The sequence below is a fragment of the Aquarana catesbeiana genome, linkage group LG03 (genome assembly GCF_042186555.1).
Source record: "Aquarana catesbeiana isolate 2022-GZ linkage group LG03, ASM4218655v1, whole genome shotgun sequence".
NCBI lineage: Eukaryota > Metazoa > Chordata > Amphibia > Anura > Ranidae > Aquarana > Aquarana catesbeiana.
This window is the reverse complement of record NC_133326.1, coordinates 672,275,867-672,293,658: the sequence shown is the minus strand read 5'-3', so window position 1 is coordinate 672,293,658 and position 17,792 is coordinate 672,275,867. Positions and strand designations below refer to the sequence as shown.

The window sequence follows — 17,792 nt, the reverse complement described above, 5'->3', positions numbered from 1 at the left end:
TGGCTGCTTGGTGCTTTTCATCCTCCTCCTCCTCCTCTTTTGCAGTGCGGGAAACTGCATGTGTTTGGACAGAGATCGCATTCCCGTTCAAGTCACATGCAATTTTTTGCAGTGCGATTTGCGCCTATTCGTTTTGTATGGGTTCAAATCGCACTGCAAAGGCATCGGGAGTTGGTATTGGCGCGTACCCTAGCACAAGTGTCAATACTCACCAGTAAAAAAAAAACGGTATTGGAGTATTCCCAGTTAGCATTCACGCCAGGAATGTAACTCTTCTTTTTTTTTTTTTTTTTTAGACTCTTAAATTGATGGGTTTAGTTCCGCTTTAACATCCATGTGTCACCGGTTGAACGATAAGTTGTCAAAAATAGCATTTGGTCCCCACTAACGATTGATAGCTGGCAGGACCAGCTCCCAGTTGTGTGACCACTCTGACAACCAATCACAATGGTCACAGGATTGTGAATCCCTCTTTTCCTGGGCGTTCAGAACCTTTTTAAATGGACACCGATGAGCTTTTATGAGATTTTTAGTGATTTGTGCTGGCATGTGCTTTTTTACTTTTTTTTTTCTTAGCTGAATATTTACTGCAGAATTTGGATGCTAGTTAAAAAGACGAACAATTGTTTACTTTAGTGGATAGAATTTTACTTTTTAATGGATAGTTTTTGCTTTTTAAAGAGGACCTGAAATCAGGTGAAGATTTTTTTATGTTATAAGAAGCATTTAGAACAGAAATGTTGTTGTGCCTGGGCTGCACCCTGAAAAATCTAGCTGGACTTCCTCCTGGAAATAGCATTGTACTTCCTAGTATGTGAGTGTGCCTAGGCACTCCTGTGTCTACAGTGGTATAGCTGTATGTATGCAGCGTGAGATCTAATGCTGTGTACACACGGGTGGACTTTTCGACTGGACTGGTCCGACGGGACAAATCTGTCAGACAATCCGACCGTGTGTGGGCTTCATCGGACTTGCAGTGGACTTTTTCGGTCGAAAATCAGACGAAGTTTAGATTTGGAACATGTTTCAAATCTTTCCACTGGACCCAGTTCCTATCGAAAAATCCGCTCGTCTGAATGCTAGTCCGATGGACGAAAACCCACGCTAGGGCAGCTATTGGCTACTGGCTATGAACTTCCCTGTTTTAGTCCGGTCGTACGTCATCACGTATGAATCCGTCGGACTTTGGTGTGATCGTGTGTAGGCAAGTCCGTTCGTTCGAAAGTCCGTTGGAAAGACCGTCGTTCTTTTGATGCTGAAAACTCCGCCCGTGTGTACACGGCATAAGAAACTGCTACCTGTGACTGATTAGTCTCAGGAGATTTGAGGTGAGATTTGGTGATGTCCTCACTGTACTGCTCACTGTTCCCCTTGCTGGAGGCTCTGACTTGAGGAAGCAAAGCCCTGCCTCCGCCAAGATGGCTACCTCCACATATAGATACAGGCGTAATAAGTCAGTAATGTATAAAGGATCAGCTGCAGGGAGACCACAGGCAATACTGGTGACTAGACTTTTGACTTCCACCTGCTGTTTTTAGGCACAGCTTCAGTTCCTGAATGCCTATGGTAAACAGACACACAAGCTGTGAAATCACTGGGATGCCATTGTTTCAACGTTTCTTTCTTTTTTATGTTGTGTCTCAGAAACACACAGCTCCAGTGCTGGTGAAATTGCGCGCCCCTCCAGATGTCCCAGATGCATACCGTACAGATTATGGCTTCCTGGGTCCCACTCTGTGCTCTCATGTGATGAAGGCTAGGGCCCAGAGTGCTTTGCAGGGGCCCCAGGTCAACCGGACCACTCTGACAGTTACACAGGTAACCTTCTGCATGATATCCTTGCTTTGCATCATTTTGTAGAATTTGTCAGATGTCTAATAATCTCCCCCGGTAGTCACGTGACCCGGACTACTGTGTGGAAGCCATGATATAGTGTCTTGCCCCTAATGACTTATTTTTATGTCTCTTTCCTAATCCCACCTCTTTCTCTCTTTGCCATCATCCTTTTTCTCTGTAACCTCTCTCTCTCTCAGCCTCGCCCTACACTCACCCTTTCTCAGCCGAACTCCGGCTCCATCACGCCATCCCCTCGCCCACCTGGGATAATTAAGGTGCCTGGGTCCTTGACTTTGCCCGTACAGACCTTAGTGAGTACCCGGCCGGCCACCCCTACTCAGCCTTCACCACCACCCACCAAGTTCATTGTGGTGTCTTCAGCAGGGAGCAGCGGGACCCAGGTAACTGCTCATTGTGTCCTGTGTGCCTGTTCTGTGCCATTTCTCTGTCTCATCACTAACGCATCATCCTCTTCCTCCAGATCTCTGCCTGTTTTGTGTTCTCCTTCTAACCGTGTTCTCTCATGCTGACCCTTGTCTCGCTATTCTGCTAGCACTCTGCCTGTGTTTTTATAACACCTCTTTTCAACCTTTGTGTAATTTCTCCTCTCAGGATTAAATCAATTAATCAGCATTCCTTATCATGATTGGGCCATGTAGGTATTAACTAGAGGGAAATGACGAGCCCTTCTGAGCGCTGGAATTGTTGCACCCATAGGTTTTTAGATGTTTAGATCTTGCATTGTGCTTCCTGTCCCTTCTCTTACGCTGTGCACTCTCTACCTTCCCTTCTACTCTGTACCCTCCCTTTCCTTCATGTTCACTTCCTTCCCTTGCGCTGCCACCCCCTCTCCCTTTCCTCGCGCTGCCTCCCCTTCTCCCTTTCCTCACGCTGCCTCCCCCTCTCCCTTTCCTCGCGCTGTCTCCCCCTCTCCCTTTCCTCGCGCTGCCTCCCCCTCTCCCTTTCTTCGCGCTGCCTCCCCCTCTCCCTTTCCTCGCGCTGCCTCCCCCTCTCCCTTTCCTCGCGCTGCCTCCCCCTCTCCCTTTCCTCGCGCTGCCCTGCCTCCCCCTCTCCCTTTCCTCGCGCTGCCCTGCCTCCCCCTCTCCCTTTCCTCGCGCTGCCCTGCCTCCCCCTCTCCCTTTCCTCGCGCTGCCCTGCCTCCCCCTCTCCCTTTCCTCGCGCTGCCCTGCCTCCCCCTCTCCCTTTCCTCGCGCTGCCCTGCCTCCCCCTCTCCCTTTCCTCGCGCTGCCGTGCCTCCCCCTCTCCCTTTCCTCGCGCTGCCCTGCCTCCCCCTCTCCCTTTCCTCGCGCTGCCCTGCCTCCCCCTCTATGTTCTCCTCTCCCTTCCCCTGGCACCTGCGTTCCCCTCTCCCTTCCCCTGGCGCCTGCGTTCCCCTCTCCCTTCCCCTGGCGCCTGCGTTCCCCTCTCCCTTCCCCTGGCGCCTGCGTCCCCCTTTCCCTTCCCCTGGCGCCTGCGTCCCCCTTTCCCTTCCCCTGGCGCCTGCGTCCCCCTTTCCCTTCCCCTGGCGCCTGCGTCCCCCTTTCCCTTCCCTTGGCGCCTGCGTCCCCCTTTCCCTTCCCTGGCGCCTGCGTCCCCCTTTCCCTTCCCTGGCGCCTGCGTCCCCCTTTCCCTTCCCTGGCGCCTGCGTCCCCCTTTCCCTTCCCTGGCGCCTGCGTCCCCCCCCTCTCTTCCCTGGCGCCTGCGTCCCCCCCCCTCTCTTCCCTGGCGCCTGCGTCCCCCCCCTCTCTTCCCTGGCGCCTGCGTCCCCCCCCTCTCTTCCCTGGCGCCTGCGTCCCCCCCCTCTCTTCCCTGGCGCCTGCGTCCCCCCCCTCTCTTCCCTGGCGCCTGCGTCCCCCCCCTCTCTTCCCTGGCGCCTGCGTCCCCCCCCTTCCCTGGCGCCTGCGTCCCCCCCCTTCCCTGGCGCCTGCGTCCCCCCCCCCCTTCCCTGGCGCCTGCGCCCCCCCCCCTTCCCTGGCGCTGCGTCCCCCCCTTCCCTGGCGCTACGTCCCCCTCCTTTTTTTTTTCCCTTGCGCTGTGTCACCCTCCTTTATTTTATTTTTTTCTGGCGCTTGCGTTCCCCTCTCCCTTCCCTGGCGCTGCGTCCCCCCCCTCCCTTCCCTGGCGCTGCGTCCCGTCCCCTCCCTTCCCTGGCGCTGCGTCCCGTCCCCTCCCTTCCCTGGCGCTGCGTCCCGTCCCCTCCCTTCCCTGGCGCTGCGTCCCGTCCCCTCCCTTCCCTGGCGCTGCGTTCCCCCTTTTTTTTCCCTTGCGCTGTGTCACCCTCCTTTATTTTTTTTCCTGGCCCCTGCGTTCCCCTCTCCCTTCCCTGGCGCTGCGCCCCCCCCCCTCTCCCTTCCCTGGCGCTGCGCCCCCCCTCTCCCTTCCCTGGAGCTGCGTCCCCCCCATCCCTTCCCTGGCGCTGCGTCCCCCCCATCCCTTCCCTGGCGCTGCGTCCCCCCGCCATCCCTTCCCTGGCGCTCCGTCCCCCCCCCATCCCTTCCCTGGCGCTGCGTCCCCCCCCATCCCTTCCCTGGCGCTGCGTCCCCCTCCCATCCCTTCCCTGGCGCTGCGTCCCCCTCCCATCCCTTCCCTGGCGCTGCGTCCCCCTCCCATCCCTTCCCTGGCGCTGCGTCCCCCTCCCATCCCTTCCCTGGCGCTGCGTCCCCCTCCCATCCCTTCCCTGGCGCTGCGTCCCCCTCCCATCCCTTCCCTGGCGCTGCGTCCCCCTCCCATCCCTTCCCTGGCGCTGCGTCCCCCCCCCCATCCCTTCCCTGGCGCTGCGTCCCCCCCCCATCCCTTCCCTGGCGCTGCGTCCCCCCCCCTCCCTTCCCTGGCGCTGCGTCCCCCCCCTCCCTTCCCTGGCGCTGCGTCCCCCCCCTCCCTTCCCTGGCGCTGCGTCCCCCCCTCCCTTCACTGGCGCTGCGTCCCCCCCCTCCCTTCCCTGGCGCTGCGTCCCCCCCCTCCCTTCCCTGGCGCTGCGTCCCCCCCCTCCCTTCCCTGGCGCTGCGTCCCCCCCCTCCCTTTCCTGGCGCTGCGTCCCCCCCTCCCTTCCCTGGCGCTGCGTTCCCCCTTTTTTTTCCCTTGCGCTGTGTCACCCTCCTTTATTTTTTTTCCTGGCCCCTGCGTTCCCCTCTCCCTTCCCTGGCGCTGCGCCCCCCCCCCTCTCCCTTCCCTGGCGCTGCGTCCCCCCCCCATCCCTTCCCTGGCGCTGCGTCCCCCCCCATCCCTTCCCTGGCGCTGCGTCCCCCTCCCATCCCTTCCCTGGCGCTGCGTCCCCCCCCCATCCCTTCCCTGGCGCTGCGTCCCCCCCCCCATCCCTTCCCTGGCGCTGCGTCCCCCCCCATCCCTTCCCTGGCGCTGCGTCCCCCCCATCCCTTCCCTGGCGCTGCGTCCCCCCCCCCATCCCTTCCCTGGCGCTGCGTCCCCCCCCCCCCATCCCTTCCCTGGCGCTGCGTCCCCCCCCCCATCCCTTCCCTGGCGCTGCGTCCCCCCCCATCCCTTCCCTGGCGCTGCGTCCCCCCCCCCATCCCTTCCCTGGCGCTGCGTCCCCCCCCCCCATCCCTTCCCTGGCGCTGCGTCCCCCCCCCCCATCCCTTCCCTGGCGCTGCGTCCCCCCCCCCATCCCTTCCCTGGCGCTGCGTCCCCCCCCCCCCATCCCTTCCCTGGCGCTGCGTCCCCCCCCCCATCCCTTCCCTGGCGCTGCGTCCCCCCCCCCCATCCCTTCCCTGGCGCTGCCCCCCCGTCCCTTCCCTGGCGCTGCGTCCCCCCCCGTCCCTTCCCTGGCGCTGCGTCCCCCCCATCCCTTCCCTGGCGCTGCGTCCCCCCCATCCCTTCCCTGGCGCTGCGTCCCCCCCATCCCTTCCCTGGCGCTGCGTCCCCCCCATCCCTTCCCTGGCGCTGCGTCCCCCCCATCCCTTCCCTGGCGCTGCGTCCCCCCCATCCCTTCCCTGGCGCTGCGTCCCCGCCATCCCTTCCCTGGCGCTGCGTCCCCCTCTTTTTTTTTTTTTTTTTCTCCTGGTGCTGCGTTCCCCTCTTTTTTTTTCCCTTGCGCTGCGTCACCCTCCTTTTTTTTTTTTCCTGGCGCCTGCACCCCCCCTCCCTTCCCTGGCGCCTGCGTTCCCCCCTCTCTTCCCTAGCGCCTGCGTTCCCCCCCTCCCTTCCCTAGCGCCTGCGTTCCCCCCTCCCTTCCCTGGCACCTGCGTTCCCCCCCCCCTTCCCTGGCGCCTGCGTCCCCCCCTCCCTTCCCTGGCACCTGCGTCCCCCCCCCCCCCCCTTCCCTGGCGCCTGCGTTCCCCCCCTCCCTTCCCTGGTGCCTGCGTTCCCCCCCCTCCCTTCCCTGGCGCCTGCGTTCCCCCCCCCTCCCTTCCCTGGCGCCTGCGTTCCCCCCCCTCCCTTCCCTGGCGCCTGCGTTCCCCCCCTCCCTTCCCTGGCGCCTGCGTTCCCCCCCCCTCCCTTCCCTGGCGCCTGCGTTCCCCCCCCTCCCTTCCCTGGCGCCTGCGTTCCCCCCCCTCCCTTCCCTGGCGCTGCGTCCCCCCCCTCCCTTCCCTGGCGCTGCGTCCCCCCCATCCCTTCCCTGGCGCTGCGTCCCCCCCCCTGCCTTCCATGGCGCTAAGTCCCCCCCCTCCCTTCCCTGGCGCTGCATCCCCCTCTTTTTTTTTTTTTTTCTCCTGGCGCTGCGTCCCTCCCCATCCCTTCCCTGGCGCTGCGTCCCCCCGCCATCCCTTCCCTTGCGCTGCGTCCCCCCCCTTCCCTGGTGCTGCGTCCCCCCATCCCTTCCCTGGCGCTGCGTCCCCCCCCATCCCTTCCCTGGCGCTGCGTCCCCCCCCCCATCCCTTCCCTGGCGCTGCGTCCCCCCCCCATCCCTTCCCTGGCGCTGCGTCCCCCCCCATCCCTTCCCTGGCGCTGCGTCCCCCCCCATCCCTTCCCTGGCGCTGCGTCCCCCCCCATCCCTTCCCTGGCGCTGCGTCCCCCCCCATCCCTTCCCTGGCGCTGCGTCCCCCCCCATCCCTTCCCTGGCGCTGCGTCCCCCTCATCCCTTCCCTGGCACTGCGTCCCCCTCATCCCTTCCCTGGCGCTGCGTCCCCCTCATCCCTTCCCTGGCGCTGCGTCCCCCTCATCCCTTCCCTGGCGCTGCGTCCCCCCCCCCATCCCTTCCCTGGCGCTGCGTCCCCCCCATCCCTTCCCTGGCGCTGCGTTCCCCCCCCCATCCCTTCCCTGGCGCTGCGTTCCCCCCCCCATCCCTTCCCTGGCGCTGCGTCCCCCCACCCCCCCTTTCCTGGCGCCTGCATCCCCCCCCTTCCCTGGCGCTGCGTCCCCCCCATCCCTTCCCTGGCGCTGCGTCCCCCCCCATCCCTTCCCTGGCGCTGCGTCCCCCCCATCCCTTCCCTGGCGCTGCGTCCCCCCCCCCATCCCTTCCCTGGCGCTGCGCCCCCCCCCATCCCTTCCCTGGCGCTGCGTCCCCCCCCCATCCCTTCCCTGGCGCTGCGCCCCCCCCCCATCCCTTCCCTGGCGCTGCGCCCCCCCCCCCATCCCTTCCCTGGCGCTGCGTCCCCCCCCATCCCTTCCCTGGCGCTGCGTCCCCCCCCATCCCTTCCCTGGCGCTGCGTCCCCCTCCTTTTTTTTTTTTCCCTGGCGCTGCATCCCCATCATTCTTCCCTGGTGCTGTGTCCCCCTTTTTTTTTTTCCCCCTCTCCCCCCCCCCCCCGTCTCTGAGTTCACCCCCCCTTTCCTTGTGCTGCGTCGATTTCTCCCTTCCCTGGCGCCTGCGTTTCCCCTCTCCCTTCCCTGGCGCCTGCGTTTCCCCTCTCCCTTCCCTGGCGCCTGCGTTTCCCCTCTCCCTTCCCTGGCGCCTGCGTTTCCCCTCTCCCTTCCCTGGCGCCTGCGTTTCCCCTCTCCCTTCTCCCTTCCCTGGCGCCTGCGTTTCCCCTCTCCCTTCTCCTTTCCCTGGCGCCTGCGTTTCCCCTCTCCCTTCCCTGGCGCCTGCGTTTCCCCTCTACCTTCTCCCTTCCCTGGCGCCTGCGTTTCCCCTCTACCTTCTCCCTTCCCTGGCGCCTGCGTTTCCCCTCTCCCTTCCCTGGCGCCTGCGTTTCCCCTCTCCCTTCTCTGGCGCCGCGCCCCCCCTCTCCCTTCTCTGGCGCCGCGCCCCCCCTCTCCCTTCTCTGGCGCCGCGCCCCCCTCTCCCTTCTCTGGCACCGCGTCCCCCTCTCCCTTCTCTGGCGCCGCGTCCCCCTCTCCCTTCTCTGGCGCCGCGTCCCCCTCTCCCTTCCCTGGCGCCGCGTCCCCCTCTCCCTTCCCTGGCGCCGCGTCCCCCCCCATCCCTTCCCTGGCGCCGCGTTCCCCCCCATCCCTTCCCTGGCGCCGCGTTCCCCCCCATCCCTTCCCTGGCGCTGCGTTCCCCCCCATCCCTTCCCTGGCGCTGCGTTCCCCCCCCCATCCCTTCCCTGGCGCTGCGTTCCCCCCCCATCCCTTCCCTGGCGCTGCGTTCCCCCCCCATCCCTTCCCTGGCGCTGCGTACCCCCCCATCCCTTTCCTGGCGCTGCGTCGTCCCCCCATCCCTTTCCTGGCGCTGCGTCGTCCCCCCATCCCTTTCCTGGCGCTGCGTCGTCCCCCCCCATCCCTTCCCTGGCGCTGCGTCCCCCCCCCCATCCCTTCCCTGGCGCTGCGTCGTCCCCCCATCCCTTGCGCTGCGTCCCCCCCATCCCTTCCCTGGCGCTGCGTCCCCCTCTTTTTTTTTCCCTGGCCCTGCGTCCCCCTTTTTTATTTTATTTTTTTTCCCTGGCGCTGCATCCCCATCATTCTTCCCTGGTGCTGTGTCCCCCTCTTTTTTTTTTTTCCCCTCTTCTCCCCCCCCGTCTCTGAGTTCACCCCCCCTTTCCATGTGCTGCGTCCCTCTCTCCCTTCCCTGGCGCTGCATCCCTCTCTCCCTTCCCTGGCGCTGCGTCCCTCTCTCCCTTCCCTGGCGCTGCGTCCCTCTCTCCCTTCCCTGGCGCCTGCGTTTCCCCTCTCCCTTCCCTGGCGCCTGCGTTTCCCCTCTCCCTTCCCTGGCGCCTGCGTTTCCCCTCTCCCTTCCCTGGCGCCTGCGTTTCCCCTCTCCCTTCCCTGGCGCCTGCGTTTCCCCTCTCCCTTCCCTGGCGCCTGCGTTTCCCCTCTCCCTTCCCTGGCGCCTGCGTTTCCCCTCTCCCTTCCCTGGCGCCTGCGTTTCCCCTCTCCCATCCCTGGCGCCTGCGTTTCCCCTCTCCCATCCCTGGCGCCTGCGTTTCCCCTCTCCCATCCCTGGCGCCTGCGTTTCCCCTCTCCCATCCCTGGCGCCTGCGTTTCCCCTCTCCCATCCCTGGCGCCTGCGTTTCCCCTCTCCCATCCCTGGCGCCTGCGTTTCCCCTCTCCCATCCCTGGCGCCTGCGTTTCCCCTCTCCCATCCCTGGCGCCTGCGTTTCCCCTCTCCCATCCCTGGCGCCTGCGTTTCCCCTCTCCCATCCCTGGCGCCTGCGTTTCCCCTCTCCCTTCCCTGGCGCCTGCGTTTCCCCTCTCCCTTCCCTGGCGCCTGCGTTTCCCCTCTCCCTTCCCTGGCGCCTGCGTTTCCCCTCTCCCTTCCCTGGCGCCTGCGTTTCCCCTCTCCCTTCCCTGGCGCCTGCGTTTCCCCTCTCCCTTCCCTGGCGCCTGCGTTTCCCCTCTCCCTTCCCTGGCGCCTGCGTTTCCCCTCTCCCTTCCCTGGCGCCTGCGTTTCCCCTCTCCCTTCCCTGGCGCCTGCGTTTCCCCTCTCCCTTCCCTGGCGCCTGCGTTTCCCCTCTCCCTTCCCTGGCGCCTGCGTTTCCCCTCTCCCTTCCCTGGCGCCTGCGTTTCCCCTCTCCCTTCTCCCTTCCCTGACGCCGCGTCCCCCTCTCCCTTCTCTGGCGCCGCGTCCCCCCCTCATCCCTTCCCTGGCGCCGTGTCCCCCCCCATCCCTTCCCTGGCACTGCGCCCCCCCCCTCCCTTCCCTGGCGCTGCGTCCCCCTCTTTTTTTTTTTCCCCCTGGCGCTGCGTCCCCCCCATCCCTGGCGCTGCGTCCCCCCCCATCCCTTCCCTGGCGCTGCGTCCCCCCCCATCCCTGGCGGTGCGTACCCCCCCCATCCCTTCCCTGGCGCTGCGTCCCCCCCCCCATCCCTTCCCTGGCGCTGCGTCGTCCCCCCCATACCTTCCCTGGCGCTGCGTCGCCCCCCCCCCATACCTTCCCTGGCGCTGCGTCCCGTCCCCCCATCCCTTCCCTGGCGCTGCGTCCCGTCCCCCCATCCCATCCCTGGCGCTGCGTCCCGTCCCCCCATCCCTTCCCTGGCGCTGCGTCCCGTCCCCCCATCCCTGTTGCTGCGTCCCGTCCCCCCATCCCTTCCCTGGCGCTGCGTCCCCCCCCCCCATCCCTGGCGGTGCGTACCCCCCCATCCCTTCCCTGGCGCTGCGTTGTCCCCCCCATCCCTTCCTTGGCACTGCGTCGTCCCCCCCCATCCCTCTCCCCTCTCCCTTCCCTGGCGCCTGCGTTTCCCCTCTCCCTTCCCTGGCGCCTGCGTTTCCCCTCTCCCTTCCCTGGCGCCTGCGTTTCCCCTCTCCCTTCCCTGGCGCCGTGTCCCCCCTCATCCCTTCCCTGGCGCCGCGTCCCCCCCATCCCTTCCCTGGCACTGCGCCCCCCCCTCCCTTCCCTGGCGCTGCGTCCCCCTCTTTTTTTTTTTTTCCCCCTGGCGCTGCGTCCCCCCCCCCATCCCTGGCGCTGCGTCCCCCCCCATCCCTGGCGCTGCGTCCCCCCCATCCCTGGCGCTGCGTCCCCCCCATCCCTGGCGGTGCGTACCCCCCCATCCCTTCCCTGGCGCTGCGTCCCCCCCCCCATCCCTTCCTTGGCGCTGCGTCCCCCCCCCCATCCCTTCCTTGGCGCTGCGTCGTCCCCCCCCCATCCCTTCCTTGGCGCTGCGTCGTCCCCCCCATCCCTTCCTTGGCGCTGCGTCGTCCCCCCCCATCCCTTCCTTGGCGCTGCGTCCCCCCCCCCATCCCTTCCTTGGCGCTGCGTCGTCCCCCCATCCCTTCCTTGGCGCTGCGTCCCCCCCCCCCCATCCCTTTCCTGGCGCTGCGTCGTCCCCCCCATCCCTTCCCTGGCGCTGCGTCCCCATCCCTTCCCTGGCACTGCGTCCCCCCCCATCCCTTCCCTGGCGCTGCGTCCCCCCCCCATCCCTTCCCTGGCGCTGCGTCCCCCCCCATCCCTTCCCTGGCGCTGCGTCCCCCCCCCCATCCCTTCCCTGGCGCTGCGTCCCCCCCCATCCCTTCCCTGGCGCTGCGTCCCCCCCCATACCTTCCCTGGCGCTGCGTCCCCCCCCCATACCTTCCCTGGCGCTGCGTCCCGTCCCCCCCATACCTTCCCTGGCGCTGCGTCCCGTCCCCCCATCCATTCCCTGGCGCTGCGTCCCGTCCCCCCCATCCCTTCCCTGGCGCTGCGTCCCGTCCCCCCATCCCTTCCCTGGCGCTGCGTCCCGTCCCCCCCATCCCTTCCCTGGCGCTGCGTCCCGTCCCCCCATCCCTTCCCTGGCGCTGCGTCCCGTCCCCCCATCCCTTCCCTGGCGCTGCGTCCCGTCCCCCCATCCCTTCCCTGGCGCTGCGTCCCGTCCCCCCATCCCTTCCCTGTTGCTGCGTCCCGTCCCCCCATCCCTTCCCTGGCGCTGCGTCCCCCCCCCCATCCCTGGCGGTGCGTACCCCCCCATCCCTTCCCTGGCGCTGCGTCCCCCCCCCATCCCTTCCTTGGCGCTGCGTCGTCCCCCCCCCCCCATCCCTTCCTTGGCGCTGCATCCCCCCCATCCCATCCCTTCCTTGGCGCTGCGTCGTCCCCCCCATCCCATCCCTTCATTGGCGCTGCGTCCCCCCCCCCATCCCTTCCTTGGCGCTGCGTCGTCCCCCCCCATCCCTTCCTTGGCGCTGCGTCCCCCCCCCCATCCCTTTCCTGGCGCTGCGTCGTCCCCCCCATCCCTTTCCTGGCGCTGCGTCGTCCCCCCCATCCCTTTCCTGGCGCTGCGTCGTCCCCCCCATCCCTTCCCTGGCGCTGCGTCGTCCCCCCCATCCCTTCCCTGGCGCTGCGTCGTCCCCCCCCATCCCTTCCCTGGCGCTGCGTCGTCCCCCCCATCCCTTCCCTGGCGCTGCGTCCCCCCCCCCCCATCCCTTCCCTGGCGCTGCGTCCCCCCCCCCATCCCTTCCCTGGCGCTGCGTCGTCCCCCCCCCCCATCCCTTCCCTGGCGCTGCGTCGTCCCCCCCCATCCCTGGCGCTGCGTCCCGTCCCCCCATCCCTTCCCTGGCGCTGCGTCCCGTCCCCCCATCCCTTCCCTGGCGCTGCGTCCCGTCCCCCCATCCCTTCCCTGGCGCTGCGTCCCGTCCCCCCATCCCTTCCCTGGCGCTGCGTCCCGTCCCCCCATCCCTTCCCTGTCGCTGCGTCCCGTCCCCCCATCCCTTCCCTGGCGCTGCGTCCGCCCCATCCCTTCCCTGGCGCTGCGTCCCCCCCATCCCTTCCCTGGCGCTGCGTCCCCCCCATCCCTTCCCTGGCGCTGCGTCCCCCCCATCCCTTCCCTGGCGCTGCGTCCCCCCCCATCCCTTCCCTGGCGCTGCGTCCCCCCCATCCCTTCCCTGGCGCTGCGTCCCCCCCATCCCTTCCCTGGCGCTGCGTCCGCCCCATCCCTTCCCTGGCGCTGCGTCCGCCCCATCCCTTCCCTGGCGCTGCGTCCGCCCCATCCCTTCCCTGGCGCTGCGTCCGCCCCATCCCTTCCCTGGCGCTGCGTCCGCCCCATCCCTTCCCTGGCGCTGCGTCCGCCCCATCCCTTCCCTGGCGCTGCGTCCGCCCCATCCCTTCCCTGGCGCTGCGTCCCCCCCATCCCTTCCCTGGCGCTGCGTCCCCCTCCTTTTTTTTTTTCCCTGGCCCTGCGTCCCCCTTTTTTATTTTATTTTTTTTCCCTGGCGCTGCATCCCCATCATTCTTCCCTGGTGCTGTGTCCCCCTCTTTTTTTTTTTTCCCCTCTCCCCCCCCCCCGTCTCTGAGTTCACCCCCCCTTCCCTGGCACCTGCGTCCCTCTCTCCCTTCCCTGGCGCCTGCGTTTCCCCTCTCCCATCCCTGGCGCCTGCGTTTCCCCTCTCCCATCCCTGGCGCCTGCGTTTCCCCTCTCCCATCCCTGGCGCCTGCGTTTCCCCTCTCCCATCCCTGGCGCCTGCGTTTCCCCTCTCCCATCCCTGGCGCCTGCGTTTCCCCTCTCCCATCCCTGGCGCCTGCGTTTCCCCTCTCCCATCCCTGGCGCCTGCGTTTCCCCTCTCCCATCCCTGGCGCCTGCGTTTCCCCTCTCCCATCCCTGGCGCCTGCGTTTCCCCTCTCCCATCCCTGGCGCCTGCGTTTCCCCTCTCCCATCCCTGGCGCCTGCGTTTCCCCTCTCCCATCCCTGGCGCCTGCGTTTCCCCTCTCCCATCCCTGGCGCCTGCGTTTCCCCTCTCCCATCCCTGGCGCCTGCGTTTCCCCTCTCCCATCCCTGGCGCCTGCGTTTCCCCTCTCCCATCCCTGGCGCCTGCGTTTCCCCTCTCCCATCCCTGGCGCCTGCGTTTCCCCTCTCCCATCCCTGGCGCCTGTGTTTCCCCTCTCCCTTCCCTGGCGCCTGCGTTTCCCCTTTCCCCTCTCCCTTCCCTGGCGCCTGCGTTTCCCCTCTCCCATCCCTGGCGCCTGCGTTTCCCCTCTCCCATCCCTGGCGCCTGCGTTTCCCCTCTCCCATCCCTGGCGCCTGCGTTTCCCCTCTCCCTTCCCTGGCGCCTGCGTTTCCCCTTTCCCCTCTCCCTTCCCTGGCGCCTGCGTGTCCCCCTCTCCCTTCTCTGGCGCCGCGTCCCCCTCTCCCTTCCCTGGCGCCGCGTCCCCCTCTCCCTTCCCTGGCGCCGCGTCCCCCTCTCCCTTCTCTGGCGCCGCGTCCCCCTCTCCCTTCTCTGGCGCCGCGTCCCCCTCTCCCTTCTCTGGCGCCGCGTCCCCCTCTCCCTTCTCTGGCGCCGCGTCCCCCTCTCCCTTCTCTGGCGCCGCGTCCCCCTCTCCCTTCTCTGGCGCCGCGTCCCCCTCTCCCTTCTCTGGCGCCGCGTCCCCCTCTCCCTTCTCTGGCGCCGCGTCCCCCTCTCCCTTCTCTGGCGCCGCGTCCCCCTCTCCCTTCTCTGGCGCCGCGTCCCCCTCTCCCTTCTCTGGCGCCGCGTCCCCCTCTCCCTTCTCTGGCGCCGCGTCCCCCTCTCCCTTCTCTGGCTCCGCGTCCCCCTCTCCCTTCTCTGGCGCCGCGTCCCCCTCTCCCTTCTCTGGCGCCGCGTCCCCCTCTCCCTTCTCTGGCGCCGCGTCCCCCTCTCCCTTCTCTGGCGCCGCGTCCCCCTCTCCCTTCTCTGGCGCCGCGTCCCCCTCTCCCTTCTCTGGCGCCGCGTCCCCCTCTCCCTTCTCTGGCGCCGCGTCCCCCTCTCCCTTCTCTGGCGCCGCGTCCCCCTCTCCCTTCTCTGGCGCCGCGTCCCCCTCTCCCTTTTTTTTTTTTTTTTTTTCTTGGATCCCCTCTCCCTTTTTTTTTTTTTTTTTTTTCTTGGATCCCCTCTCCCTTTTTTTTTTTTTTTTTTTCTTGGATCCCCTCTCCCTTTTTTTTTTTTTTTCTTGGATCCCCTCTCCCTTTTTTTTTTTCTTGGATCCCCTCTCCCTTTTTTTTTTTTTTTTCTTGGATCCCCTCTCCCTTTTTTTTTTTTTTTTCTTGGATCCCCTCTCCCTTTTTTTTTTTCTTGGATCCCCTCTCCCTTTTTTTTCTTGGATGCTGCCCCTCCTCCCATTTCTCCCACTGCACCAGCTCTGCCTTTCCTGGGACCGCGCCTATCTCTCCCTTTCCTAGTGTTGGGCTTCCTTCTCCCCTCCTGTACCTTTGCTCATGTTACACCCTTCATTCCCTCATGCCTCTCCCCTTCTCCCTTCCTTCTCACAAACCCACCCTTTCTCCTTTCCTTTGTGCTGTGCTTTTTTCCCTTACCCTTCACTGCCCTTCCTTCCCCCTTCTCTCCTTTTGTGATTCTTTACTCTGTGCTTCCTCTCTCTTCAGTAGAGCTGTTAATTCGCTCCTCAGTCTGTATCGCCAGATATTCCTGTATTTAACAATATACACCTTTTCAAGTGCTTTAACCTCTACTGATTCCTTTATTTTACATTTCCCAATATCCCCCCCCCCCCCCCCCCATCTTATGCTACTGCTTTTTCACTGTTGGTTCCTCCCTCCCAGCTTCCCCTGTTTTTGCATTTATTCCATACCTTTTTGTGTCTGTACATTTCTGCTACATCCTCTACACCAGTCTTCTTGTATCTGAGCACCTCTGATCTCACTGTGCCCCTCCTTACAGGTTCTCACCTCTTCAAGCGGCCCTTCCCCATCCACACCATGCCCCCCCGGGGTTCAACCCATTGTGAAACTTGTATCCGGTGGGCAAAGCAGCGGTGTAGGGGGCTCAGCGACTGGTGGCAGCAGCGGAATGCAGAAATATATAGTTGTGTCTCTTCCAACCGCTGGAGAAAGCAAAACCCCTCAACCCTCCCCTCCCCCCACAACAGAGACCTCCGGCTTGTGACAAGAGACCCCTGTGATGTGTATGAGCATTTGGGTGAATGTATGGTCAATTGTGTGGCTGCATGCATGGATGTTTCTGGTGTTTTCTGTGTGTTACAGTTTATTTTGTGTACAAGGAATAATAACCTTTTCTTAATAAAAATGCTTAAAACTATGGGCTTTTGTTTCACTTTTTTTAAAGTACAACTCCAGGCTAAGATACTAGGTAAAAATACACAAGACCTAAAGTTGAAGTCCGGCCTAGAACTAACTAAGCTTCTGACTCCTATACTAACTATCCTGTAAAGCAGGGGTCTCAAACTGGTGGCCCTCAAGTTGTTGCGAAGCTACAAGTCCCATCATTCCTCGGCCTGTGGGAGTTATGCTTGTAACTGTCAGCCTAGCAATGCGTCATAGGACTTGTAGTTTTGCAACAGCTGGAGGGCCGCCAGTTTGAGACACCTGCCGTAAAAGAAAGATGCTTATACTTACCTATTCTCAGAGCGCCTCCGGTCCGGTCACGTGATCTCCCCAGCTTCAGGGGAGATGAGAGAACATCCAAACAAATGGCAACCACCCCAACTTATAACTGGCCTTTGCAGCAAGGAGAACATAGAAGGGTAACACATATCAAAAAAACAAACAAAAATTCCCAGCTCACTTACCAGTCAGCCTGCAGCAAACCAAATATATACCCTATCTAACAGTTCACATTAAAAACAAGGGGTTTTGTTTGCTCACAATGTCTTTCCTGCAATAAAAATCCATTATTCATTGCCTGTATGGACATGAGTGAACATGGACAACAGATGGAATGCCTGGGTGGTGATGTCACCCATTGGCTTACTATGGGGCATTCGTTGTTGGCTCTTCCTCCTCTCCCCTGAAGCCGACCGCTGGGAGACAATCACGTGACCGGACTAAAACGCCCTGAGAAAAGTTAAGTATAAGCATCTTTCTTCTACAGGGTAGTTAGTATAGGTGTTAGTCATACAGTGAGGAAAAAAGTATTTGATCCCCTGCTGATTTTGAACATTTGCCCACTGACAAAGAAATGATCAGTCTGTAATTTTAATGGTAGGGTTATTTTAACAGTGAGAGAAAAACCCATTTTTAAAAGTTATAAATTGATTTGCATTTTAATGAGTGAAATAAATATTTATAAGTATCTACCAATCGGCAAGATTTCTGCCTCCCAGGTGACTTCTATACAGGTAACAAGCTGAGATTAGGAGCACTCTCTTAAAGGGAGTGCTCCTAATCTCAGTTTATTACCTGTATAAAAGACATCTGTCCACAGAACAATCAATCAAATAGATTCCAACCTCTCCACCATGGCCAAGACCAAAGAGCTATTCAAGGATGTCAGGGACAACATTGTAGACCTACACAAGGCTACAAGATCATCGCTGAGCAGCTTGGTGAGAGGGTGACAACAGTTGGTGCGATTATTCGCAACTGGAAGAAACATAAAATAACTGTTAATCTCCCTCGGTCTGGGGTTCCATGCAAGATCTCACCTCGTGGAGTTTCAATGATCATGGGAATAGTGAGGAATCGGCCCAGAATTACACGGGAGAATCTTGTCAATGATCTCAAGGCAGTTGGGACCACAGTCGTCAAGAAAACAATTGGTAACACACTACGCCATGGAGGACTGAAATCCTGCAGCGCCCGCAAGGACCCCCTGCTTAAGAAAGCACATGTATAGGCCCGTCTGAAGTTTGCTAATGAACATCTGAATGATTCAGAGGAGAACTGGGTGAAAGTGTTGTGGTCAGATGAGACCAAAATTGAGCTCTTTGGCATCAACTCAACTCGTCATGTTTGGAGGAGGAGGAATGCTGCCTATGACCCCAAGAACACCATCCCCACTGTCAAACATTGAGGTGGAAACTATGTTTTAGGGGTGTTTTTCTGCTAAGGGGACAGGACAACCAGGGCATTGAAAATGGGTCGGGGATGGGTATTCCAGCATGACAATGACCCAAAACACACAGCCAAGGCAACAAAGGAGTGGCTCAAGAAGAAGCACATTAAGGTCCTGGAGTGGCCTAGCCAGTCTCCAGACCTTAATCCCATAGAAAATATGTGGAGGGAGCTGAAGGTTCAAGTTACCAAACGTCAGCCTCGAAACCCTAAAGTGGATGTAAACCCTCACATATACCCAGTGAAGTTAACAGCCTCAGATGATACAGAGATGGAACAAGTCTCCCTACATAAGTTTTACATGTATATCTGCTGTCTTCAGGTTTATATACTGTTTAGAAAGTGCACGTCCTGTTAGAATTTTCACTTCCTCATTCCTCTCTAGGAGTGGATTATTGCTAGACACTATGAGACAGCTAATTGGAGGAAAGGCACACGCCCCCTACCCACATATACAGA

The 17,792-nt window shown here is 62.6% G+C and overlaps 1 protein-coding gene across 2 annotated transcripts in view; it reads left to right on the top strand.

Moving 5' to 3' along the window:
* Positions 1-15,579, top strand: part of TAF6 (TATA-box binding protein associated factor 6) — a 47,500-nt gene extending 31,921 nt beyond the window's left edge. Inside the window, exons 13-15 of one of the 2 annotated variants that reach the window (XM_073622862.1) lie at positions 1,645-1,818; positions 2,034-2,237; positions 15,202-15,579. In XM_073622862.1, coding sequence (XP_073478963.1) covers positions 1,645-1,818; positions 2,034-2,237; positions 15,202-15,426 — 603 coding nt within the window. In that variant the 3' untranslated portion in view covers positions 15,427-15,579. The remainder of the gene's footprint in view (positions 1-1,644; positions 1,819-2,033; positions 2,238-15,201) is intronic. The other variant, XM_073622863.1, reaches the window with a different exon arrangement.
* The last annotated feature ends 2,213 nt before the right edge of the window (positions 15,580-17,792 follow it).